Source organism: Diorhabda carinulata, chromosome 3 (genome assembly GCF_026250575.1).
Source record: "Diorhabda carinulata isolate Delta chromosome 3, icDioCari1.1, whole genome shotgun sequence".
Lineage (NCBI taxonomy): Eukaryota > Metazoa > Arthropoda > Insecta > Coleoptera > Chrysomelidae > Diorhabda > Diorhabda carinulata.
Genome location: NC_079462.1, coordinates 2,873,250 through 2,901,042, shown reverse-complemented (window position 1 = coordinate 2,901,042; position 27,793 = coordinate 2,873,250). Strand labels below are relative to the sequence as shown.

The 27,793-nt window shown below is 32.5% G+C and overlaps 1 protein-coding gene across 3 annotated transcripts in view; it reads left to right on the top strand.

Annotated features, from left to right (window-relative positions):
* Positions 1-27,793, top strand: part of LOC130891226 (protein drumstick) — a 50,596-nt gene that overhangs the window by 13,463 nt on the left and 9,340 nt on the right. For 2 of the 3 annotated variants that reach the window (XM_057795840.1, XM_057795837.1), the window contains exon 2: positions 21,690-22,115. In XM_057795840.1, coding sequence (XP_057651823.1) covers positions 21,895-22,115 — 221 coding nt within the window. In that variant the 5' untranslated portion in view covers positions 21,690-21,894. Of the gene's footprint in view, positions 1-14,926; positions 15,016-21,689; positions 22,116-27,793 lie in introns of those variants that run through there. The other variant, XM_057795838.1, reaches the window with a different exon arrangement.

Below are 27,793 nucleotides of genomic sequence, written 5' to 3'. Positions count from 1 at the left end.
AAATATGTCTGACACGGAGAGAGATGATGAAATTTTTGACATTAGCTATACCTCGCCTAAGAAGAGAACTATAAAGCGTCATATAAACTCTCAAGAAAAACAAGTGGTTGTGAATATTTATAAAAATGAAGTATAAGAAAATGATGATAAGATTGTAGATGACATTATTAATGTACAAGTTGATCACGTGCATTAGCAATATTTGTATCATAAAAAAGATTGTGCTGAAGCATGATTTTTTGTTTTTTCTACAATATACTGTTCAGAAATTCGTCAGTATATCGAGGTGCTTCTCCCCGAATTTTCCATTCAACTACCTGTACATTAAATATTTTAATTTTAAAATGATTACCTATAATTTTTTTTCTAAGCGCTGCCCATTGACGTTTCAATCAAGAAATTAATTAGGGACGTTTTAATTAAAAACTGAGAGATCTGAAATCATGCAGAGTCGTTCCAGCATGATACAGCAACCTGATGATGACTTAATAACTCTGGTTAATTGTTGGATGCAGCTTCTAAATACCTTATAATAATATGCTACTTTAAACAAGTTTATTGAATGGTTATTATATCATATATTGTGATCGAATGATTTAGATGTCTGATAAATTGATTATTCATTCTGGAAAACTATTTTTTTTTTAATTTTAATATATAAATAACACATTTTAAAGTACAATAATTAGTGATATTGACAACTTTTTTATTATCAAGAGTTTCTGTTTTATCCTCAGTGATTTTTGAAAAAAAAATTATTTTTTCGTTAGTTTCTACATTTTGAGGTATTTAATCACCACAAACCTCAAAAGGTTGCTTGCTTTGATTTGAAAAGACTGATCTAGAATCAACAAATTACTTATGTGGTAATTGTGGAAACTGTCAGCGGATATACTAGGGGTGGTTATAGAAACTCATTGTATCCCTCGGTAGGGTCCAAAGAACACTTTTGGGATTTCTGCAAAGTACCAGTGTGTCAGAAATGTCAAGGAAAATATACCCAAAGGGTGTTTTAATCGCAGATTCCCGAGTTTTTAAGAACGTAAGGCGTCTGGATATTTGAATGTCCTTTTAGTTTTATTTCAGGAACTGTGGATAGGATACACTCAAGGTAAAATCGAAGAATTCTTGTCAATTTGTTTGAACTATCGTCTGCTACGTTTTTTCAGCAGCTAAACCAAGAATTTAGTTATTTCCTTTATTTTATTCTGTAAGTTCTCAAAAATTACAGTTACAGGCAAGTTTTATATTTATTTAAATTAGTTGACAGTCTTTATCTAGATTGTAGTGTCTTTTTATATATAATCCTCGTCCTATGAAGGTTTTTTCTGTCCCTACTTTAGCGAGACTGGATCGGAGAACGATGGACAATGTCAAATATGTTTAAAGCTAGGTCTCCAAGTAGTGGCTCAAGTATTTGCCACTACAGGTTCGACAAGAGCTAGATCACTCAGTTTTGAACCAATCCTAGTTTATTAATCAGTTTCCAAAGCTGGTGTTCCCAATCTTAGCTCAAATACAATGATGAAGATTTCCAAAGCTGGGTATTCAAGTAGTGGCTCAAGCATAGGCCACTACAGGTTCGACAAGAGCTAGATCACTCAGTTTTGAACCAATCCTAGTTTATTAATCAGTTTCCAAAGCTGGTGTTCCCAATCTTAGCTCAAATACAATGATGAAGATTTCCAAAGCTGGGTATTCAAGTAGTGGCTCAAGCATAGGCCACTACAGGTTCGACAAGAGCTAGATCACTCAGTTTTGAACCAATCCTAGTTTATTAATCAGTTTCCAAAGCTGGTGTTCCCAATCTTAGCTCAAATACAATGATGAAGATTTCCAAAGCTGGGTATTCAAGTAGTGGCTCAAGCATAGGCCACTACAGGTACGACTAGAGCTAAATCACTCATTTTTGAACCAATCCTAGTTTATTATTCAGTTTCCAAAGCTGGTGTTCCCAATCTTAGCTCAAATACAATGATGAAGATTTCCAAAGCTGGGTATTCAAGTAGTGGCTCAAGCATAGGCCACTACAGGTACGACTAGAGCTAAATCACTCATTTTTGAACCAATCCTAGTTTATTATTCAGTTTCCAAAGCTGGTGTTCCCAATCTTAGCTCAAATACAATGATGAAGATTTCCAAAGCTGGGTATTCAAGTAGTGGCTCAAGCATAGGCCACTACAGGTACGACTAAAGCTAAATCACTCATTTTTGAACCAATCCTAGTTTATTATTCAGTTTCCAAAGCTGGTGTTCCCAATCTTAGCTCAAATACAATGATGAAGATTTCCAAAGCTGGGTATTCAAGTAGTGGCTCAAGCATAGGCCACTACAGGTTCGACAAGAGCTAGATCACTCAGTTTTGAACCAATCCTAGTTTATTATTCAGTTTCCAAAGCTGGTGTTCCCAATCTTAGCTCAAATATAATGATGAAGATGTCCAAAGTTGGGTATCCAAGTCGTGGCTCAAGTATTGGCCACTACAGGTACGACAAGAGCTATGCCACTCAGTTTTAAACAATTCCTACTTCATTATTTACTGTCCAAAGCTGGTGTTCCCAATCTTAGTCGGACAATTGCTATATTTCTGCTTGAAAACCCCTTCCAGATTATCTTTTTTAGAGTTTCTTCTGGTTAATCTATGCATTTTGAATTAATAATTGATAGCTTACTGGGTTTATTTTGGTATTGATGTGTTCAATGAAAGTTCATTATTAATCACAGCAGAACCCAGAATTTGAGGAATTTGTAGCATTTCAAAAAAACCATTCTTTTCGCTTAGCATTTTGAACTAAATGTCTCTGAATAATTTTAAAATTATATTGCAATATCTTCAATACTTATTTTTTGGAATCTATTTTTTGTAGTATGATGTTTAAATTAGTATTTTCTTCAAAAATTTAATGCCAAAAAGATAGGAACTGCTGCCAAATACAGTCGTGATTTGATGAGGTATTTTTGGACTGGAAACATTTCTAAATAAAATGCGCCTACAGGCCAATAGAGTTGTTTACAAAAAATGAGAAAAATCTGTATAGCCACTGGTTATCTTTATGCAAAATGTTTTTACTCTTAGGGCATCTTAATTTTGGGGTCTGAGTGACGTAAAAAATACAAGTCAAGATTTAAAAAAATGAGTCTGAAGTTTGTATTTACTCAGGTTTACTGTTAATGAGGTAAAGACGAAGATAAATTTCCTCTAATGTTTAAGGGCAGTTTTCTTCATGAAATAGTTGAACCTCAGTTTGGTATCCCGGTAAACAAACGACGGAAAAACATTTTTTGATATTTGGTTGTAAATTTTATATTATCCGTTCAATCTAGGGTATTGTTTTATTTTGGAAGCATCCCACATTCATACGCCATTACTATTGCCTTATCTTAATAAGGAAATATGATGCTTGCCGTCAAATATTTGCGAAACCGACGATATTCGGTGTCGGTATTCCATATTTCAATGTTTTCACATCTTATCTCGACCTATTAGTGGATAGCAAATGTAAATACAAAATAATTCAGCAATTTCAACAACGTTCTTATCAATTGTTAGGCAATGGTAAAACAGTGGCGTCGATGGTGTATTTTTTTATAAAAAAAATACTGTCCATAATCTGATTTAAGAAGTTTTGAAACACCCACGGTGTTAAGCTCGTCTGACTATTTGAAACACAAAGAAATTCGGAAAATAACAAATTTAAAAAAGGGAGAAACGTAAAATCAATGGGCATTGAGATGGAAAAAGGGCAGTAAAGTAAATTTAAAAAAGTACCTCTACAAGGTATAAACATTCATTGTATGGTGTAAATAGGCTATTCAAATGGACAAAAAAGAACTGAAAAGATATTGAATGATTCAAATTTTTCATAGAGATGGTATTTTGGGAACTCGAGACGTATTTGTCCCATTGGGCATTGAACATATACATCCCTTTGGTACTTATTATTCTAATAAAGCGAATAATTACATTATAAGCTTAAAACTTTGAACAAAGCAGATAAAAACAGAATAGAGGCTTTCGAAATGGGGGTTTATAGACGAGCTTAGACCTTTCAATAGGTGAATGATTCATAAGCCTCGATCGTGAAGATGATGGCCTACCACATTGTCGTCGTCAAAGGAACAAACAACACTTTCTATTATTTTGTCGCCGTCGGTCCATAAATATGATCCAAGTGTTAACCACAGCCGTCACCACATGGTTGGATTCCAACTCAACCATCTTGGTTACCATCTTTGGCTTTTCTTTTCACTTCATTCATTTCATTCTATAACAATTAGAAAGTACTGTGACATCTTTAGTATCCTTCCAACAAACTGCACACGTACAAAACTGTTTCCACAAACTTTGGTATGATTTTTCCTTTTAATTATTGATGTACCAATTGCTGCAAAAGGCATCAATATCTCGAATGGTTTCTGTTAACTTTAGGGCAACATCTTCTCTTATTGTACTTTGATTTCTACCTGCATCTTCTCCGAAATATAGGTTCAAGACATGTGGGATGTTGATGGCTAGTTCTTCCTTTGAACCTAGTTTCATGGATACTTTGAAAAGCACTTTCACTTCTTGCTGCAAGAAAGGTGTGCTTCAAACACGAAAGCAATTCTTGAGTTTGAAACAAAGAAGTTGGGAGACAAATAGTGGTGTTTTTAAGACACTTTATTGTATGACATAATAAAAAAGCTCACAAAAAGGCTTCTAGAGAACAATTAGAAGGAAACATCAAGCTCGAAAGTTGACCTATCAAGATTTGCCAGAACTGTACTAGGTTGCTCGAAAAAAAATTGTTGTCTACAGCTATCTATAGATTCAATTTTATTTTAGTGATATTTGTAATCGATGTATTGGAATTTTCTTTGGAATATTTTGACGAACTATCATTGGACGACAACTTTTCATGGAGTTCAAATTTCGTTGGCATTTTTTCTTATCTGAACCGCTATCAACGATGTCAGAAATATTTTCAACATTGTTGAAGAATGTCTTATTATCAGAATTTCACTTTACTGGGACATATATTACCCCTTAGGACTGAAAAGTTTGTGAAAATTTGCACATTTACTATAAATAAAAATATCATTTTACTGTTTAAAGTTGAAAATATAAAAGAAAACAAATTCCACCTCACGAATTTCTGTATATATCTGTAAATGTTTTACCATCCATTCATTGACCTGTTTCATACTTAGTAAACTGGAATAGTTTCAAGAACAACCTAAACTGAATCAGCTTCACCATCTGTTCATATATTGAAAAAACCGATGGGACATGCCTCAGGACGTTGCATTAAAAAATTTGGTTTTGGGAAAAACTTTATCTCGATAATAAACTGCAAAAGCAAGTAGTACCAAAGCACCATACAAGAATTGACCATTTACCATTTACTATTGACCAAATGCCATTAAATGGTATACAGAGGGATCAAAAACAGCAGACGGAAATGGAATAGGAGCGTACGGCCCCAGAACCAAATAGCGGGCAGCGCTCCAAACATTTTTCAAGCAGAAATCTATGCAATTGAAAAATCTGTTCAGTTTAATCTAGAGTGGAGTTATTGCAAACAGGAGATCATCATTCTGTCCAATAGTTAAGCAGCCATTAGAACTCTAAGCTCCAATATCATAAAATTTAAATTCGTTTGGGATTTTATAGGGGGCTAGACATGAAAAATAAAATTACCCTACAAAGAAATAGCAGATCAATGGATTGGAGAATGGAAAAAGCACTGGAAAAGAAGTTAGATGTGAGGAAAATTAATTATTGGAACAACCTACTAGGGCTGAGACAGGCAAAGATTCCTCTGGGAAACTATAACCAGAGTAGATCTGCAGAATGTATCTGCAATTAATGGAGCGGGTAGAGTACGAAGCCTCTATCCACATTCTCTCCAAGTGTGAAATTCCAGAGCACTACATCTGGGTGCGTATGAAATAGAAGACGAAGATCTGTGGCAATTAAAACCATCCTACATTCTAGAGTTTTTAAAAGGAGTGAGATTGATGGATCAGCTATAAACACTGGGTTCTCGACACCAAATTTATATATACATACATATATGATTAAGTCCTTCTACATCTACCGTGGAAAATTTTATGGCATCGCCACTGGTATCTTCAGAGTTTAGTTATTTTCTTTGTCTCGTTCTATCAGTTGTCAAAAATTACAGTTATATTTGAAAAGTTGGTTAATCTTATATTTATTTAGTTCGGTTTATAGTTTTATCAAATATTAACATAAACTTTTAACACCTACCCCTAGATATTATTTTAAGACGAAAAACCCAAACGGAGTTTTTAGTTGACGCGACCATTTTTCATAACCAAAATATATAATCGGCAGTCGATAACCATATAGTCCAGTGATCACAGCTCCCGACCCACGAAAATTAGTTATGTCGCTGATTTTCTATTTGTTCCGAATTTTGCAAATAACTCGAAATCTATGCCAAATTCAGGAAAAAGTAAAGAGATAAAAAATGTAGTTTAAGAAATTTTCTACAAAAAAGTTTCCTGTGATTTTTTCCCTAAAAGTTTTCATTACGTTGTAAAATGCGCTCAAACTTCGGGTTCGGGGAAATTACGTTCCCGGCTGAACAAGAAACTGCTGTATCTCCTCGAAAACTCAACATTTCGGGACGAAAGAAAGTACATTTTACACGTTAGAGTCTCTACTTTTCAACTGTATCTGCGAAAAAATTCATACTTGTAAAATTTTCTTGGAAAACAACACGAACGGGATTGTTTTTTGGCTGATTGCCTGGGTAAATTTAAAACTAGTAGCGAATCCCGAATATATCGGCCAAAATTTTGATGTTAACTTTTACTGTATTGATAGAGCACCCTCAGAACTACCTACCACTACCACATAACTAATTTTCGTGGGTTTTGGCTCTAATTAGGTGTACTCACTTGGCTAATAAGTATAATCAATGGACTGAATTGTGGAAATATGTGTTGACAGATATTGAGACAACTATTTTATATTATAGTTTACGTTTCTTGTGTTTTTTTAGTAAACAAAATACTAAAGGAGCATAGGTGTTGTTTATATCGGTAAAGTAAAGCATTTTCCAAATACACTTCCCACTATCATTTACAATGAAAAAAATTTTCATTCCTTGGTGTTTTACGTTGAAGATTGTCCAAATTTATATCGATTTCTACAATTTCTTCAATTCTCTTTGCACCATTTTGCGTGGGCGTTCATGCATTTGGATTAGGAAATTATTTGTTGTTCATGCAGATGATTTTTGATTCATCTCAGGTCTGGTTCAGAATCGGAAGAGTAGTATGGTTTAAGACGCCATTTGATTGAAAACATGTCGTTCTATACCTAGGTCGTGTCAATAACAAAAAGACAATTCACTTTTATTATTGCAATTATTTATAAATGTGATAAATGTTTATTGCGATTTCATCTAAGATTAGAATATGGTATTATCATGGTGATACAATAGATTTTATTATATTACACATTATTTTAATAATGGCTTCTACTTAATTTATCAGTTTTTCCTATTTTTTCTTTATTATAAAGTCAGGGCCGGATTAAGATTTATAAGGCCCGGGGCTAAAATAATGACGGGGCCCCCTTAAGGAATTCGAAAACCCGGAAAAATTCACAAAATAATATCAATACGTTAGATTTGTGGTATCAACACATCAAAAAATACAGAATTATATATAGGCTATAGCCCTCCCAAGCCCCTAGCTTAATCCGGCCCTGTATAAAGTAGAACGAAGCTTTTATAGACAGTTTGTTATAATGAAATAATAATGGATAAACCAAATCTACTATAAAGTTGGAATGGGTTTCCTTGAAAACATGTCGGAAATTACAATTCGATATAATTATACATAAACAAACAAGCATAACAAATATTCAAAGCGTTGAATTATAGAAGGTGCTTTCTTAAAAAAATCCCTTTAACGATGTCTTTTTAGTCCTTATCTGCCGTTTTATGATGCCTTGAAGTGTGCCGCTAGCTAGATTTATGGCACCACACAATAAAGTTGTTTTCAAAGAAGTTGAAAGAAATTATGTGCATTTAATTATATTTAGCAACACATGATGGGATGAAAGGATATTTAGTCACAGCAATAGTTTTCATCATAATTATTAATTAGAATATTAATTATATGAGTTTAAAAACGGTACATTAATTTTTCTATATCGGTTTTTATATTTACATGATTAATATTACGGGGAACCAAAAATCGTTCGTACCTCGAAATCCTGTCACACACACATTTTCATTTTATCACTGTAACTAGTTGAATATTAGATTTGTTTTGTCAAATCGATCACAGTTCTGGCGAAAACTTACTTTAGAATATATTTTCCCTTATGGTTTTTGCTTTGAAATTCCATTTTCCAGAAAAAAATCGTATGGGATACAAAAAGGGTTCAGTTCACGACTGGTATCCTGTTTAAACCAAACGCTCTCACAGGCAGGTACATTTTACTCGTCTATTTACGTTTTAGAATTTAATATTCGGTTGTAGCAAGTTAAAAAGGTATAATATTTTTAAAAGTATTTTTAAAAATAATAAATTTTCAAAATTAGTTATCTACGCCTATGTTACATCAAACAAAATTGTCGGCAAGAGTTTTTATAACCTGCAATTGATATTGGAAAAACCATACTTCGTGATTTGCTTCCTTCGTAATTTCAGGTTCGCATAAAAAGTCTTGTATTTCACTTTTTCCATTACCAGAACTTCGTATCTTATCCATTATCCATCACAATATAGCAGATATTTGGTGGTATATTCGGCATTAATTTATTCTGAAACCAAACTACCATAATCCAGGGTGGTATCAGAAATATTCCTGACATAAGCAGATTTATTTTCGGTCAATTTGATACGCCATCTATTAAAGCAGGTATTAATCTTCGTCATGGTCTCTAACAAAGATCAAAATGGCAGTATAATCAGCAAACGTTGCATATTTATTGTATTCAGTAAATAGATACAGGGCCTGGTACCCTACCTTGAGGTACTCCTGCTTCAATTTCTGTAATATGGCAGTTGGTTTTTACTTGAAAATATCTGATTTATAAAATTTTAGTAGCTCCGAATATTAACATATTTAACTTGTAATTTAGGACAAAATGTCAATCTTTATGAAAATCTTCATGTTTGAAATTGATAAATAGCAAATTCGTATTCAATTCTATACAAAAATCTGACAATGTCACTTGTCATAAGTCATTTTTAAGTGGGAAATTTGAATAATACATCTCAAAATCATATGATACATCGATATAATTAAAATAAAATTTAATTTTCTGAATTTTTTGTTATATAAAATGGAAATATCGCTTTATTAAATTCTTCTTTATGCACGAAAGGCCTTACTAAAGTTACCCAACATCCGAAGTATGTAATTGGTGTAGCATGTTACCCAGTAGCGGGTCGATTATACAGAGATTGGTACTTACATGATCCCCACTCGACGTAACATAACCAGTAGCAACCCAGCGGGGTATCGTTAAAGTTGGTAGCGCTTTGAATCGGGGCCGTTATTTAAGAACTTCTTATTATGCGTTTTGTGTAGCGTAGCAGCCAATCGCCCTAATTTCAACCACGAGTTTACGTTAACACACAACATCGATTTAGTTTTGTATTATTAATCAACGAATTAATCAGTTGTCTTTAGAAAAATGTTGTACGACATTCGATGGAAAGTAACTTTCTCACACTTTCTTGAAATTTGTTACTGTCTTTCAAACAAAAAGATAGTGACAATGTTTGCTTCTAAACTTTGCCAAAATTGTTGATAGTACCATTTTAAACGTTTTATTCATCTGTAAATTTTCATAAAATCTTCAATGAAGTGATTAGTGATAGTGATTCGAAAGAAAGAGCTTCTAAAGAGCCGCAAACGTACATCCAAAATTAATCAAATTTTGGCAAAGTTTAGAAACAATCATTGTCACTATCTTTTCGTTTTTTGTTGAAATAAACCATCCAATCGTCTTTCCATTTGCGAATAATATGAAACGATACAACGAGAGAGTCAATAACAAATTTCAAAAGAGTGTGAGAAAGTTTTTGTTGCAGTTAACAACTTGTTACAAATTAATTTACGATGAAAAACATTTAGCAAAGCTTTCAACGTATAATACTGGAAACTGAGCGTCATTACCGAATTATACAACAATATTCGACGACGTTAGCTTCAAGTCATCCAAAAAAAAATTGTACTTTTATCTGATTGAAAAAATTTAGCGTTGAATTCGTTACGGGACGCTCCCTCGAAATGTCACCGGTCGGGTCGGCTCAAACGGCCGACAATACAACATATATTTATGCTAATACAATCAATGACGATATCCGCCTCTCATTGTTGAAAGTTCATTGATATTCAGCGTTGTCTGAACTATTATTCACTCTCCGAGAGAAGAAAGATTCTACCAGGAGATTTCTATTATTTTCGAAACAATCTCTTGTTGCGAAATGCCATTCGCCCAGACTTTGATGATGGCTCCACCTTCGCACATTTCTTTTATTTTGATGGTTACAAGGTGGAACGCATCCGTAGTAGATTTGAAATAAATTGACTATAAATTTAACTGGAAGATCCAGTAGTTGGAGTAGTGCTTGCCGTATGGAGATGTTTGTGGGTATTGATCTTGAACTATAGCTTGGAGCATTCGGGACCTCTGCCTGTCGAGTAGGTCTTGCAAATACTTCTCTATGGAAGAATTATATTTGACAGATCGGAAGATCATCTGCTATAGTAGCATCGGTAAAACAGAGTCGGGTCAGCGAGTAAAAATCCAGAATAATCAACATATTATCTAAATTTTTCATAAATTTACTTGAGATAATACAATTTTGGGGTTTTTATTGGTCTTTTATACCCATAAACCAACAAATATCACCAAAAATACGATTGTAGGTTTTTCTATTTCGTAAAGAGGTCCAAATATACTCTCAACAGTTTCGTTCAGTTGCAGTGTCCAGTCTAATGTGATTAAGGAAAATTTAGAAGGGCCACAAATTGATTTCTCGACATTTTTTCTTATAACTTGTTGTAAATTATCTACAGACAAATATTCATGTGAAATTGTTAATGACATAGAGGAATTATAGTTTATTTCAGAAAGGTATAGAGTAATAAAACCTTATTAGGGTATGCAAAGGGATCACAGAGTGACCCAACGAATATTTAAGCCGATTTCATAGTTTGGCATTGATTTCGTTGTAAAATTCTCTTTCTTTTTATCAAGTGCAGGTAGTACCACCCGGGTTGGGGTCAATATATATGTTTAGCCTATTGTTATCCATTGACAAACAAACGGAAAGCCGAATCTAAAATATTAAACGCAAAACGTAACTGTATAATCTACTACCTAACTGTGTAAACCCTACATAAGACCGAAATTGAGCCGAACTGGACGGTATTCCTCATTTTATTACTCTATACCTTTCTGAAATAGACCATAGTTAGTGTAGAAAATCTATGGTTCACAAACAAGGAATGTGGCGGGTTTCAAACAGCACGTAGAGCTCTAGGAAAAACGAAACGTGATTTGAAAGGAAAGAATTCCAACAATAGACAAAATTATTACTTCGAGATGATAAGAATTATCCTAAAATGAGTAGAAGCCCACTATGGAAACTCTAAAATAAATAAGTTTTGGCTGAAAAACGCATTTCAGAAAGTCTATTGTATTAAAAAGAAACGGTAATTATTTAGAATTAGGGCTCCACCCCAAACTTACTTCAAACATTTTTTCACGCATATAGGGTTGTTTTTTAGTGCTCTGAAAGTACTTTAAGGGTAGGGGAGACATATTTTCCGTCATAACAATCATTATCTTAATTATATATCAATAATTATCTAATCATATCGGAATACACGGTCATCTAGAGCAATAGCACATGAGGTTAGGTTAGATTAGGTGAGGTTAGGTTAGGTTAGGTTAGGTTAGGTTAGGTTAGGTTAGGTTAGGTTAGGTTAGGTTAGGTTAGGTCAGGTCAATCGTTGGAAGCTCATCATGAAATATGTTAATGAAATGCTAAAGAAATATTGCCCCCACCTTGACATAACTTATTTTATCCCCTAAAAGGATCTGAAGTGCAGCAAAAAATTTGGAGTAAGTTTGAAGTGGAGCCCCAATTCTGAATAATTGCCAAAGAAACAATATTATATTACGGAGAGGAAATCAGCTAAGAATTATACAAGAAATGACAGTGCATGAAACCAATGAAACACTGATACGAGGGTTGTATGCAGAGTGATGAGATTGTTGCCTCTCGTAGGGGTTGTCAAAATAAATATTAATGTTTCTTTAGTTATAACCACGTAAAAAACTGTTCACGATAGCTAAATTTACTCAATTACTCAATTGCTGTGGCCTCCTGACTACCTGAAATGTCTTCAATACGCCGAACGGTTTCTAGCTCAGACAGATTAATGAAAAAGTGATTTTTAAATGTGGTTTATACGATGGTTTTAATATTTCTCCTCAAAATATGTGTTTAAGTATACGATAACTTCCTCGTCGGATAAAAATCTGACTCTTTCAAGCGAAACTTCAAAATTAGTAAATCGAAAACAGTCGCTGAGGGCTAGATCTGGCGAATAAGATGGATAATCAACCAACATAAAACCCTGGCACGGAGATTTGTCTCCATAATAATCTATCTACATCATCTAAAGTATTTGCATGAAACCCAAGAAGATTGAAAAGCAAAGATGGACACTAATAACCTCAAAAATGTCCTTTAAATTATTTAAATTTCATGAGGTTTCCATTGTACAAGTTGATAATTTTTTTCACTTTCGTTTGAAAATATGTTGGCGATAAATGACTTTTGAAAAATGAACAATAACGTAACATTAATAACAATGTGAATAAATAAATGAGATAACGAATGATCTATTGAGCAATTACTTTCATTTCAATGTGAAATAAGAAGACGATCCTTTAAAAGTAAGGAGCGTTGTCGATTTCGTTACCTTCGTGTTTCAGAAGCAATGCAACCGAATGTTAATTTGCACGAGCAACAAATTGCCGTAATAACCATTCTTTCATGACGTGAGAAAATTTAAAAAGTTACCTTCGAACAAAAACTATATTTACAAAAAGGAAATATTTTATTGTTACCTTAAAAAATTAACGGTAAATTCTTTTAAAGATATAATATAAAGCTTGGGTCGATTTTAAGCAGGGACGTATCTAAAAAATTACGCCCACAAAAAGAGCTTGTTCGAGCGAATAGGAATTTTACATCGGGCCCAGGGGGGCTGCATTTTTTTATTGGGCTCCACTCATAAAAATATTAGAAATTTCAAACCAATTTAAAATCAACACAACAATCAATTGATTAAACATTTCATGTACCACATTATTAAATATTTTCAAAGTATATTGCATTTTTTAGTCTTTTAAATCTATAAACCTATCAGCTCATGGTTTTGGTCCATTTTGTCACGGGAGGGGGCAAAAGTCGGCCCTGCCTCCACTCCCTAGATGCGTGCGTTAGAGGGGGCTACTTTGCACTTTTTTTTAAATGAAAAATCTGCCCTTAATAAAGTTTCCTCACAACATTTTTGTAACACTCTACAGAATAAAGTAAACCTAACCTAACCTAACCTACTTAAAAATCTATCAACTTTCCCTCTATTGGGTTATTTTATGACTCGACCTACTTGCACTTCTTGGCGCCGAAAATACATGTCGGATTATCTACCCTTCTTGGTCAGACAGGTAAAGAAGGATGGTTAGCGTCCAAATTACACCCGCCGGTGTATCCAAAGTTTGTGGTGATTATATAGCGCAATAAATTCTCATCCTAATAAATATTTTGTGCCAAAACAATTGGGACATATATTAGTGACTATATCACTATTGAATTCACTTTATTTCATTTTGTTCCAAAATCTTCAACATAGTCCACTTTCAAGTCTTTCTACTCAAAAAAGGCGTTCACGTATGCGATATCATCACTGTAGTCTAGATATGGTGAATAAGGTGGCTGCTTAACAAATTCCTCAATTATAGTAAACACCGAAGTGTCCTGATGGAAAATCCCTTTCCTTTTATTCAAATGCGGTTAAAGCGCGTTAATAAAATCTGGAACATGTTCATTTGAATACGCTTTCGATCCAGAATTGTTTCTTCAATTTCTTACACTTTCTTATATATTTATGCTTCTAAATGTTCTTGATTTTAGGTCCCTTCTGTTTTAAAATTAGTTTTTTATAATAATTTTATCTGTCGTTCAAAAATTATTGAAAAAAAATTTTTAAAGCACAAAATCAAGAACATTTAGAAGCATTAAAAGGATTTTTTTATATGTTATAACCTCTTGTATATATTTAACCTCAATCCTGCTGTCGTCTAATACAATTTAGTGTACTACTTCGAATATATCGGTTGTTATTGTAGATTTGGTCGTCATTTAAGCTGATACTGATATGTACTGACATCTTCTGGCAACCTTCGTGTTCTATTTAATAGTTTTTCATGTAACAAGTACAAAAAAAATGCCCGAAAAACATATCAGACTCTTATTTGTTTAGATTTAACAATTTACTTAGACTAGAATTAAATTTTTCGCTTTAGATTAGAATAAATATAAATAATTATAGGATAACTAATATGTAAATTTTCGAAATAAATTCATTACAAATAAGTACATGGAGAGTCCAACACGCAGGTACAAACCATAACCTCGGATGTACCGTCATTGCCAAATGTATTAACGCGAGAAATAAATGGATGTAACAAGCGTTTCGTACGAAGACAAGAAACACTAAACGTAGAAGAACGAACAGATCCTTTCACTCTATGCGGAATCCTGCAATCGGTGGCAAAATCCACTTATATTGATATAGGCGCCACTTTTGTAACATCTCTTACAACGCCAGAGATAACAACAGACTGTGTAGTCTTTGTGAGTAGGTGAAGAAGCACCGGTGAAGCGCAATTGTAGTTTATTGTGATCGGTGTGATATCGAATCGTTCATATTTTGGCGACAGTTCGTAAAAAAACGTGAGTCGAAAATTATAATTAACAAAATTAAAATTGCAAATCGATTAAAACTAAATATCCAAAAATATATATTAAAAGCTTTCGAAAACTATGTTTTCATCATCGAGGAATCAATTTTAAATTATTTAACTACAAAATTTAGAATCCAACACCTTTGATTAGCATTTAATTACTAATTTTAGTTATAAGAATTTAAAAAAAAACTTTATTTACAGTAGAATGATTTTATTTTAAAAATATCTATTCATATCTTTAAAATTATCAATCTTGTCGAATAAATTGTTAAATATTAGTTCATCAGAATTATAACTGCTTTTAAATATAATGATTGGAGAGAGTTGTACTTTACTTTGTTAAATGGGGGATATCCAAAAGTACTGCTTGGCTTTGATCAAGAAATTTCCCACAACAAGAAGCTTTTACTATTAGAAGAAAGATAGAAAATAAAATGCGAGTACTGGTTTCAAATTCAATAGGAGCAGATCCTAAACTGTCACTCAGAAATCATTACAAATATCAGTAAAACAATTAATTAAAGTCAAAATTTTGTACACTTTAGATGAAGGTGTCTAAGCAAGGTGTCTTAAGTGAAGCAGGTTTTAGAAAATTTAATAAACAAAATGTTAATGGTGATTTCCGTTTCAAATACTGTCTATATTGAAGCGGAAGTAACCTCCATTATGTAACCAAAACAGGAAAGCAGTATTTCAAAAAAGGAAAGTGCAATACGAGCCGTGGAACCTTACATTATTATTAAAATTAAATTTTTATGCCTTAGACCTCTTTTATACGATTTTTTTGATAAATTTCGTATATAAATATATTTTTTTGTCGATGACCGAGAAGGCTAATAACGGGCTATTTTAGTGGTTGCACTGTTCATAAAATTAGAGCAAAAATCAAAGAACTGGGCAGTTGTAAATCTGTCTTAAGTGAAGCAGGTTTTAGAAAATTTAATATACAAAATGTTAATGGTGATTTCCGTTTCAAATACTGTCTATATTGAAGCGGAAGTAACCTCCATTATGTAACCAAAACAGGAAAGCAGTATTTCAAAAAAGGAAAGTGCAATACGAGCCGTGGAACCTTACATTATTATTAAAATTAAATTTTTACGCCTTAGACCTCTTTTATACGATTTTTTTGATAAATTTCGTATATAAATATATTTTTTTGTCGATGACCGAGAAGGCTAATAACGGGCTATTTTAGTGGTTGCACTGTTCATAAAATTAGAGCAAAAATCAAAGAACTGGGCAGTTGTAAATCTGTCTTAAGTGAAGCAGGTTTTAGAAAATTTAATAAACAAAATGTTAATGGTGATTTCCGTTTCAAATACTGTCTATATTGAAGCGGAAGTAACCTCCATTATGTAACCAAAACACGAAAGCAGTATTTCAAAAAAGGAATGTGCAATACGAGCCGCGGAACCTTTTATTATTATTAAAATTAAATTTTTACGTCTTAGACCTCTTTTATATGGTTTTTTTGATAAATTTCGTATATAAATATATTTTTTTGTTGATGACCAAGAAGGCTAATAACGGGCTATTTTAGTGGTTGCACTGTTCATAAAATTAGAGCAAAAATCAAAGAACTGGGCAGTTGTAAATCTGTCTTAAGTGAAGCAGGTTTTAGAAAATTTAATATACAAAATGTTAATGGTGATTTCCGTTTCAAATACTGTCTATATTGAAGCGGAAGTAACCTCCATTATGTAACCAAAACAGGAAAGTAGTATTTCAAAAAAGGAAAGTGCAATACGAGCCGCGGAACCTTTCATTATTATTAAAATTAAATTTTTACGTCTTAGACCTCTTTTATATGGTTTTTTGATAAATTTCATATATAAATATATTTTTTTGTTGATGACCAAGAAGGCTAATAACGGGCTATTTTAGTGGTTACACTGTCCATAAAATTAGAGCAAAAATCAAAGAACTGGACTTGCCAAAAATAGAAAAAGAAAAGTATAATTTGTAAATAAAAAATAGTTCGATATGAAAAATATATTATTATTTTGAAAATTTTTCGAAAAAGAAAAAGAGAGAAAAATTGTTTATAATTTGTAGAAAAAAGCTTGTAAAAAACCAAGAAACAAACAAACAAATAATTAAATAAAGACAAATAAGAGAAAATTTATTTTGAAAATATCTAAAAAAATCTAATTCTATTATGCATCATTTTTTAGTTAACAATCAACAACTTTTCTACTTCAATGAGAGTTTGAAAGGCAGTAATAGAAATAGTTAGTTATATGTGGAATTTCAGTCAGTTTTAATTGTCATTACTTCGAATTGAAACTTGATTATTTTGTGGAGGATGACGTGTGGGTGAATAAATTATAAGATATTTAAAAAAATACTATATATATTTGTCTTAATTTGTTGGATTATTTATTTTAAATCAAACCAAAAATCAGTTTGCTTCATAAAGACTTAACAAAAACTTAAGAATCTAAGATAATTCTTGTTTCCCCTGTAACTTTTTCTTTGGATATCTAAGTACATATATGGTTATAGGATGTACCTTATTTTATTTTGTTCAAAATTATTCCAAAAAATTGGAGTGGCTAAAACATTTTTATCAAAATAGTTGACATTTGACAAAAAAGTCAAAATTTCAAATTTTAAACCTTGATTTCGTGGTAAATCGTCTTGACTTTGGGTCCTTTCAATTGAAATTAATTTTTTAACCGATAAAAATCTTGATTTTAACTATTTTCCAATTACTGATTGTTACAGAGTTGTGCAGTTATGGTAAAATTGGAAAAACATTATGTTTTTCCAAAATTTTTGAAAACCGGTGAAAATAAGGAAGAAGAACTTCAAATAAAAGTTGTAGATCTTCTAATTTCACGCAAAAACGGTCCTCATAGATTTTTTGCTAATATTAATATTTAAAAAGTTAGGGCAGCTAGGATAGAAGTGATAAGTATTTTTTCAAAATTCAATTTAATAATAATCTCCATCACGTTATTATTTTCAGTTTCATTATTAATATTGAAGAATTTAATTCACGTCTTATATAATTAGAACTTTCTCTCCCGTTTTAAGGCACCCGCACCTCCAAGTTGGTATTTAGTTTCCCCGCCTGTCGACGATTACAAAATTTTTGGATTAAACAATTCAACCGTCCATCATAAATAATTTCGATGATTTATTTATAAAATAAACAAGAAAAATAAATTATGACACGTACATAGAAACCTATTGTTCTTTTCAAGATTGAATAATTGGTGAATCATACAGAATCAGATATATGATTAGAAGAATTAATAGAAATGTACATTCATCGAAATATTTTCTAAGCAAATGTTCATTGGAAAAGGTACTTGAAATGAACTGACGAAATTTCGTCTATGATCTATTTTTAGGAATGAGAGAGTAATAAAACGATGTATCTTGTTATCAAAGGTCATCATTTCTTTTAGAAAATTTTTATAATAATATTCACGAGTAACGTACTAAGTTTTGCATTGCAAATTAGTTTTATTACTCTCGCGTGCATAAAAATAGACTATAGTCTACTCTTTTATGACCAGTATTTAAATTAGATCCCTGGATAATATCGAACAACTGCTCACGGTGAATATAAAATCATCGTTGTTTTAGACATTAATTTTTCAACTCGTGCAATATTTAACAATTCGTATCTCTTCGATCTTCTATATTGTGTAGTTGAAAGTGTGCCTTCTGATTCTCATACCTAATCTTTATGCTTTATCGAACTTCCCTTATTAATAACTTATAACCATCTTCCAAAAGACTCGTAGATCTATTATTAGCCTCTACATAAAGTTTTTTCAAACCAGCTTCAAATATTTCTCGCATATGTTATTAATAATTAATAGCCATCTTCCAAAAGACTTGTAGATCTATTATTAGTCTCTACATGAAGTTTAATCAAACCAGCTTCAAATATTTCTCGCATATGTTATTAATAATTAATAGCCAGCTCCCAAAAGACTTGTAGATCTATTATTAGCCTCTACATGAAGTTTATTCAAACCAGCTTCAAATATTTCTCGCATATTTGCACATATCTTATTAGTAATTAATAGCCAGCTTCCAAAAGACTTGTAGATCTATTATTAGCCTCTACATGAAGTTTAATCAAACCAGCTTCAAATATTTCTCGCATATGTTATTAATAATTAATAGCCAGCTTCCAAAAGACTTGTAGATCTATTATTAGCCTCTACATAAAGTTTTTTCAAACCAGCTTCAAATATTTCTCGCATATTTGCACATATCTTATTAGTAATTAATAGCCAGCTTCCAAAAGACTTGTAGATCTATTATTAGCCTCTACATGAAGTTTAATCAAACCAGCTTCAAATATTTCTCGCATATGTTATTAATAATTAATAGCCATCTTCCAAAAGACTTGTAGATCTATTATTAGTCTCTACATGAAGTTTAATCAAACCAGCTTCAAATATTTCTCGCATATGTTATTAATAATTAATAGCCATCTTCCAAAAGACTCGTAGATCTATTATTAGCCTCTACATAAAGTTTTTTCAAACCAGCTTCAAATATTTCTCGCATATGTTATTAATAATTAATAGCCATCTTCCAAAAGACTTGTAGATCTATTATTAGTCTCTACATGAAGTTTAATCAAACCAGCTTCAAATATTTCTCGCATATGTTATTAATAATTAATAGCCAGCTTCCAAAAGACTTGTAGATCTATTATTAGCCTCTACATGAAGTTTATTCAAACCAGCTTCAAATATTTCTCGCATATTTGCACATATCTTATTAGTAATTAATAGCCAGCTTCCAAAAGACTTGTAGATCTATTATCACCCTCTACATAAAGTTTTTTCAAACCAGCTTCAAATATTTCTCGCATATGTTATTAATAATTAATAGCCAGCTTCCAAAAGACTTGTAGATCTATTATCACCCTCTACATAAAGTTTTTTCAAACCAGCTTCAAATATTTCTCGCATATGTTATTAATAATTAATAGCCAGCTTCCAAAAGACTTGTAGATCTATTATCACCCTCTACATAAAGTTTTTTCAAACCAGCTTCAAATATTTCTCGCATATGTTATTAATAATTAATAGCCAGCTTCCAAAAGACTTGTAGATCTATTATCACCCTCTACATAAAGTTTTTTCAAACCAGCTTCAAATATTTCTCGCATATGTTATTAATAATTAATAGCCAGCTTCCAAAAGACTTGTAGATCTATTATCACCCTCTACATAAAGTTTTTTCAAACCAGCTTCAAATATTTCTCGCATATGTTATTAATAATTAATAGCCAGCTTCCAAAAGACTTGTAGATCTATTATCACCCTCTACATAAAGTTTTTTCAAACCAGCTTCAAATATTTCTCGCATATGTTATTAATAGTTAATAGCCAGCTTCCAAAAGACTTGTAGATCTATTATTAGCCTCTACATGAAGTTTAATCAAACCAGCTTCAAATATTTCTCGCATATGTTATTAATAATTAATAGCCAGCTTCCAAAAGACTTGTAGATCTTTTATTAGCCTCTACATAAAGTTTTTTCAAACCAGCTTCAAATATTTCTCGCATATGTTATTAATAGTTAATAGCCAGCTTCCAAAAGACTTGTAGATCTATTATCACCCTCTACATAAAGTTTTTTCAAACCAGCTTCAAATATTTCTCGCATATGTTATTAATAATTAATAGCCAGCTTCCAAAAGACTTGTAGATCTATTATCACCCTCTACATAAAGTTTTTTCAAACCAGCTTCAAATATTTCTCGCATATGTTATTAATAATTAATAGCCAGCTTCCAAAAGACTTGTAGATCTATTATCACCCTCTACATAAAGTTTTTTCAAACCAGCTTCAAATATTTCTCGCATATGTTATTAATAGTTAATAGCCAGCTTCCAAAAGACTTGTAGATCTATTATTAGCCTCTACATGAAGTTTAATCAAACCAGCTTCAAATATTTCTCGCATATGTTATTAATAATTAATAGCCAGCTTCCAAAAGACTTGTAGATCTTTTATTAGCCTCTACATAAAGTTTTTTCAAACCAGCTTCAAATATTTCTCGCATATGTTATTAGTAATTAATAGCCAGCTTCCAAAAGACTTGTAGATATATTATTAGCCTCTACATGAAGTTTAATCAAACCAGCTTCAAATATTTCTCGCATATGTTATTAATAATTAATAGCCAGCTTCCAAAAGACTTGTAGATCTATTATTAGCCTCTACATGAATGATTAATAATTTTTTTCTCGCATATTTGTTGTATTTTCATAGAATTGAACAAATTACACCGAAGAATTGGTTATGATTATTTGCTTTTTGGCTCTTTTGGGATTTACTAATTTACCCAAAACACGTTCCACTCAATGATCTAAATCTTGTTTGTGAATCTACCCACTTTGCGATCTGAGTCCACAACGCGTTGTGGGTTATAAATCGTCCGAATTCGCCAATTAAGTACAATGTATATAAATCCGAAACTTCACTACTTTCGTTTGGATTGCGATGTTAGTAAGTCTGGTTTTACCTTGATCCTTTTTCTCTTCAACCACGATGTTTTTTCTTTCCTTACATCTTTATTTTAGTATATCCGTTTAGTCAATTTTTTCTTCGTTCTTAGAAATAATCCGCAATCTAATAAATCGCCATATTGTAATTATTATTGTTTCTTTTCAGATCCCATCACCCAGACCGGATTCCCACATCTGCTTACAATTTTCCTAATCAAGTCGTGATTTCACGTGTTCCTAATAATAAAATAAACAAAAATAGAATTACGTGTATCGTATCCTCGTTAACTCATCGTTTCTGGGATAAACTTGCGTTAGATTATAATTTTTTTTTATCATTAGTGTAGCGACTATAAAGATAAAAAGCCAACATGTTTGCGATCATGCAGATTGACAACGACGTTAGCGGAGGTCAATTCAGGAGGAAAATGAGGTCCAAGTGCGAGTTCGTGTGCAAGTATTGTCAAAGGAGGTTCACTAAACCGTATAATCTCATGATACACGAAAGGACGCACAAAAGTCCTGAAGTTACTTTTAGTTGCGAGATATGCGGAAAAAGTTTCAAGAGACAAGATAACCTCAAACAGCATAGGTAAGATATCGTTTTATTTTTTTAATATTTTATAATTAATTATCGATTAATATCTTTCTCGTTTTTATTTTAATAAAATTTTGTCGAAAAAATTCAAAATTTACGAAATTAAATATAGAAAAATAAAATTATATCGAATTATCATAAATTTCATCAAGTTTAAGTTTAATCATACATTTTTACAAATGTGCCTTTTATTTTTAGTCGATTTATTTGATTTTCTTAACGTCTATGACCTTCGAAATACCTACGCGTCCAATAAGGCCTCTACGACAACTAAAATAATTTAAATTAAACAGAAAACGCAGTTTTTAATCTTTTGATTATACTTTTTTCATTGAATTAAAGTACATACGATATTTATGGACAAATGACCTTCACAGCTGTGGTTGAATTTTGTAGACGCAACTTTGAATCTTCCAGCGTGTGTTGACGAAGACCTCTGATTTCTAATAACCTCTTAAAAAGAAATCTAATGTTATTAAATCACACGGTTCAGGAGGCCAAACGAAATAGTACACGACCTGGAAATGTCTCATGAAATTATTTGAGTTTTTCATAGGTTGTACGACATATGGAACCGTCTTGTTGACACCACATCAATATCCTCAGTCTGTATTATCATTTCGCGATATTGAGCACAGTCACTGATCCGGAAAATCAGCTATTCGATATTGACTTGTTTTTGATCGACCAGTTTGCTTGGCTTCTCCAACAGATACTGCATTTTCACAGTTGAGCGAACTTATTTGATGAAATGTTCGAGATACTTTTGAAACTTGATCCAAAACGTGCTCTATTTCTTCTTTCAGCTGTTTTACCCCTATACAATACAGTCTCGAGGTCCTGTTGTCGTTTTTCCTTTACAATTAGAATTAGAAAAATCGATTGTGGTGGAAATAAATATAAATGAGTGGATAGCCTGTAAGAAAATCAAATACCTCTCAATTTCTTTTGAATTTTTCGTGTTCGAAATTTTATTATTTAAAATCATATTCGTTGATAATTTATTTCAGTATTATATAATCTGAGTTAGTTAACACGCATTTTTTTGTCCTATTTAAGTTATCAAAGTGTGGCAGTAAACTTGAAGAACGTACAGAATGAAAATATAGATTAGATAAAATTAGATCCCATTTTCTTTTACAATATAACTACACTAGTAAATATTTTTAATTAGATATGGCTTTATTGTTTTTTAAAATATTGTGTAGAAAAACCTCGCAATTTATTTTCCAAACAAGGACTTATCAATTCGTCGTTTTGACTGATGGTACTTTAAGAAGATAAGACCCATACAGTCCATTGTTGTTTAGTTTTGGGTCCATATGCATAAATCCATGATTTGTTACGATCTTATAGACGTGGTAGCGTGATTTGAAACCCGAACCAATCTTTTTGAGAAACAAATGTTTGTGCAATATTAAATGGACATAAAGCCCAAATTTGCCTCAATTTCTCATCACATGATGATTTCGCAATATCAGTTTGCGCATAGCATCGGAGTTTGTAAACTGATTGAAAATCAGCTAAACACGATGACTCGAGATGGTGCTTCATCACAAAAAATCGAAGACAATCATCGCACAAAAATGTCTGAGATCTAATTCCATTTTTTTATTAAAACGAATGTTTCAAGTGGATGAAAACTCGTATCAAAACACATTCTGATCCCAAGCTTGGATAATCATTGGTATGGCCAAGGCTGGGTCAACCAACCTTGGCACGAGCCTAGGTTGATAATATTGGCCAAGGCTGGGATACCCAGGCTTGGCACAAGCTTGGGTGGCCAATGAATGACCAAGGCTGGGTATCCCAGTCTTGGCCCGAGCTTGGGTGATCATTGGTATGGCCGAAGCTGAGTTAAGTAGGCCAATACAGGTACGCCGAAGCTAGACTTCCCAGGACTGGCCAAGGCTTGGCCCCTTTGTCAACTCTGGACCAAGGCCATTAATGTTTGAAAAGATTCCCAACAGTTTTACGTCATACATTTAATTTTACGGTTACATCGTTGATAGGCCTGTCTCCCTTTGCGAAACGTTGCGTAAAATTTTCTTTTCCCGTGATGCACTTTTCAAATGTATCAATTTTTCATTACAGAAAACTGTTCCTGGAAATCATTTCCTCGATAGTTTCTTTCTTGTTCGCTAGCTTATAAAAATCGTCGTTGGTTTCCTCCATAACTGCCATTAGAATGTTTTACCTCAACCTCTGGAACTTCACTCTCACCAACGAAATATTTGAATAAGGTGAAGCTTTCATCTTTTTTGTTGAGTTTCTTAAATTTACTTTTACATTAATTGTTTCAATGTATTAAACTGCTCAATTGGTTTGAAGCTTCTAGGTTATTGGCGTTTTCTTTATAATTATTATCTACATTGTCTTTATTATCATCTTCATCTTCAAGTTGCCTGTTTCCTGGTCACTATCCATCGACTTGTCTTCGTTTTTTTTACCGGAGCTGTTTTTCTATACCAAATTCCCTAAATACCGTCTTCAACTCTCAATCGGTTCGTAGATTTGCGACAAATTATTTTGGAATAAGACAACAACATGTCCAAACATGGCAGTATATGGAACCTTTATCCATTAACTGGACAAATTTCAAATCTTCTGACGATCATCGCTTGCAGTTTCCATCGTCAATCCACGTCATGAGCATATTTTGTGTATCCTGATTTGTACTTTCCACTCTGCCTTATGACTAACTTTGATATGGTTTGCTAAAGCCACAACCACTTGGAACATAATTCTTAAATAACTTCGTTGATTTCAATTATTTGAATTTAGTTTACTGGCCCTAATACACTCCATCCGGATAGGAATGCATGTTGATTAAGTTTATCTCAGAAAAAACGTCGGTTCAACCCCAAGTCCTTTTTTGACAAATGTTTGATGTCATTAATTTGTTTTATTAATGTAAACAACCAGTTTTATCAACTATTAGTTTCGATACAAATTAAAAATAGCAACGATTACACTATAATTATGTTTATTAATAAAAACTTATTTGACAATGACAATTATGTATAACGCAGTTTTTTTTTATTATAACGTAAACTATCAAACTTCTAATAGCATATCTTATAATTTAGTGGCAAAATTACAATGTTTAGACATATGGATTTTATTATCTTTTAGTCATACCATCGTTTTTGTTTCCTACGGTTTTATGAACGTCGGTAAATCAATTTTAGATAGCGATTTACATCCAGATGAAATTTAAATATTACTTATAGCTTTATAATAAATTTATTATCATAATTAAATTACTTACATAAATTTTAATGGAAAGTATCGATTATTATGTTGAAAAATAACATTACAGCTACAATAAATCCACCACGTTCATTTTCAGCGATACATTATGAGATTTAGATACTTTTGGCATAGATATCAAACTTACACATACCATACTGAGTCTAAGTATACTCATTCCACCTCTATATCATGTCGAAGAATCATCAGAGATTAAGTAACACACTGCAAATGTCTCAAACTTTTTACTGATGAAGATCAAAGGGAATCTTAAACCATAAGCAAAGTCTTTCAATATCATAATTTCAAGAATGCGATTTAGATGCCGCTTAATAGAAAATTACGTCAAGTCACCAATATGCATGTATTACTTTTTGATGTTGATTAACTCGATCTTCCAAGAGTTAAAAATAGCAGTGTTGGATTATTTGCGTTTCAAGTTCCCTCCCAAGTTTTGCAAACCATTATAACAACTGTTTTTATCGATGAGAAATGATTGGAATGCGATAGGGAGTTTTTGAACACTTGAATTGGTTGAGTTAGAGAGGACCTAGGCGCGGAGTTATGTGGAGTTATGGATTTTTGTAGATTTTTGACAATTTTTCTACATTCAAAGATCTATATCTCAGATTCTAATATAGCTACATAGTTCGTTTTGGTTTAAAAACACTCACTGAAACACTTTCTTTCTTTTGAGTTTTTGAACACTTGAATTGGTTGAGTTGGAGAGGAGCTAGGCGCGGAGTTATGTGGAGTTATGGATTTTTGTAGATTTTTGACAATTTTTCTACATTCAAAGATCTATATCTCAGGTTCTAATATAGCTACAGAGTTCGTTTTGGTGTAAGAACACTCGTTGAAACACCTTCTTTCTTTTGAGTTTTTGATCATTCAAATCGGTTGAGTTGGAGAGGAGCTAAGCGCGGACATTCAATGTGGAGTTATGGATTTTTGTAGGTTTTTGACAATTTTTCTACATTCAAAGATCTATATCTCAGATTCTAATATAGCTACAGAGTTCGTTTTGGTGTAAGAACACTCGCTGAAACACCTTCTTTCTTTTGAGTTTTTGAACACTTGAATTGGTTGAGTTAGAGAGGACCTAGGCGCGGAGTTATGTGGAGTTATGGATTTTTGTAGATTTTTGACAATTTTTCTACATTCAAAGATCTATATCTCAGATTCTAATATAGCTACATAGTTCGTTTTGGTTTAAAAACACTCACTGAAACACTTTCTTTCTTTTGAGTTTTTGAACACTTGAATTGGTTGAGTTGGAGAGGAGCTAGGCGCGGAGTTATGTGGAGTTATGGATTTTTGTAGATTTTTGACAATTTTTCTACATTCAAAGATCTATATCTCAGGTTCTAATATAGCTACAGAGTTCGTTCTTTTCTATTATAATGATTTTTGATACTTATTTACTGGATTCGATGCGAGCGAAGCTGCGGGTAAAAGCTAGAAAGATTTAGTGGAGGAACGAGAGATAAAAGTCTTAAGAGACAAAGGATATTTGAGAGAAATAATGTGGAAAAACAATAAAGCAAAAAGGACGATTGGAATGAGGAATCTCAGTTATGATAAGATGTGATGAGAAGGGCTAGAGAATGTAAATTTGGTCGAGGAGGATATCATGTCAAAAGACTGCCAGAAAGTAGTGGAAAAAACCACAAACCGTATACATGGAGATCCGTAGGTAGATGACCGAAAAGATGCAAGCGTCTCAAGAGGAGTATGCTAATTATTAAACTGAAAAGGGTGCCATCGAAAGAAGAAGACATATTTGTGTTGATGATAAAAAAATTTGAATTTTAGTAGTGGCTTCACAAGAATTGCCACCCTTCTTAAACCTTAGGGGTTTACTTCGACAGACAGATTTATGTGATTCAATTCAATTGTAGAAATAGATTCATAGATTCATAGTTTCATTTTGTATTAATGGGAAGGAATTCCAGGTGAGAAAAAGAGCAAAGAATGTATATTTGCTGCAAAAACCTAAATAAATAAATATTCGCTCACGAGACCACCAAATGTCTCTTCCAATGGACCAAATAAATAATAGTGGAGACAAATCTGGACTTTCAAGAGGATGTTTAGTGTTTCCTAAATCAATAAGTCCAACGTTTTCTTCGTAAGCCAAACTGTATGCGGGTTGGCGTTGTCTTGAAGCAATATCGCGTCGTACAGGTTTCACCGTATATTTAAGAAGGTTACTATAATATATCTCGCTGATAATTGTTGTTCAGTGGAAAAATTAAGGGTAAAAACTCAGATCACGTTTCCCATTTATCGTGTGACCTTCCCTTTAACTGGCGCGCCTTCGTCTTCGTATTCCTCCACTCCATAGACACGCGTTTATATTCCGAAATATAGTGATGTACCCATACCTCGTTTGTGGTCAATATTCGGTGCAAATGATT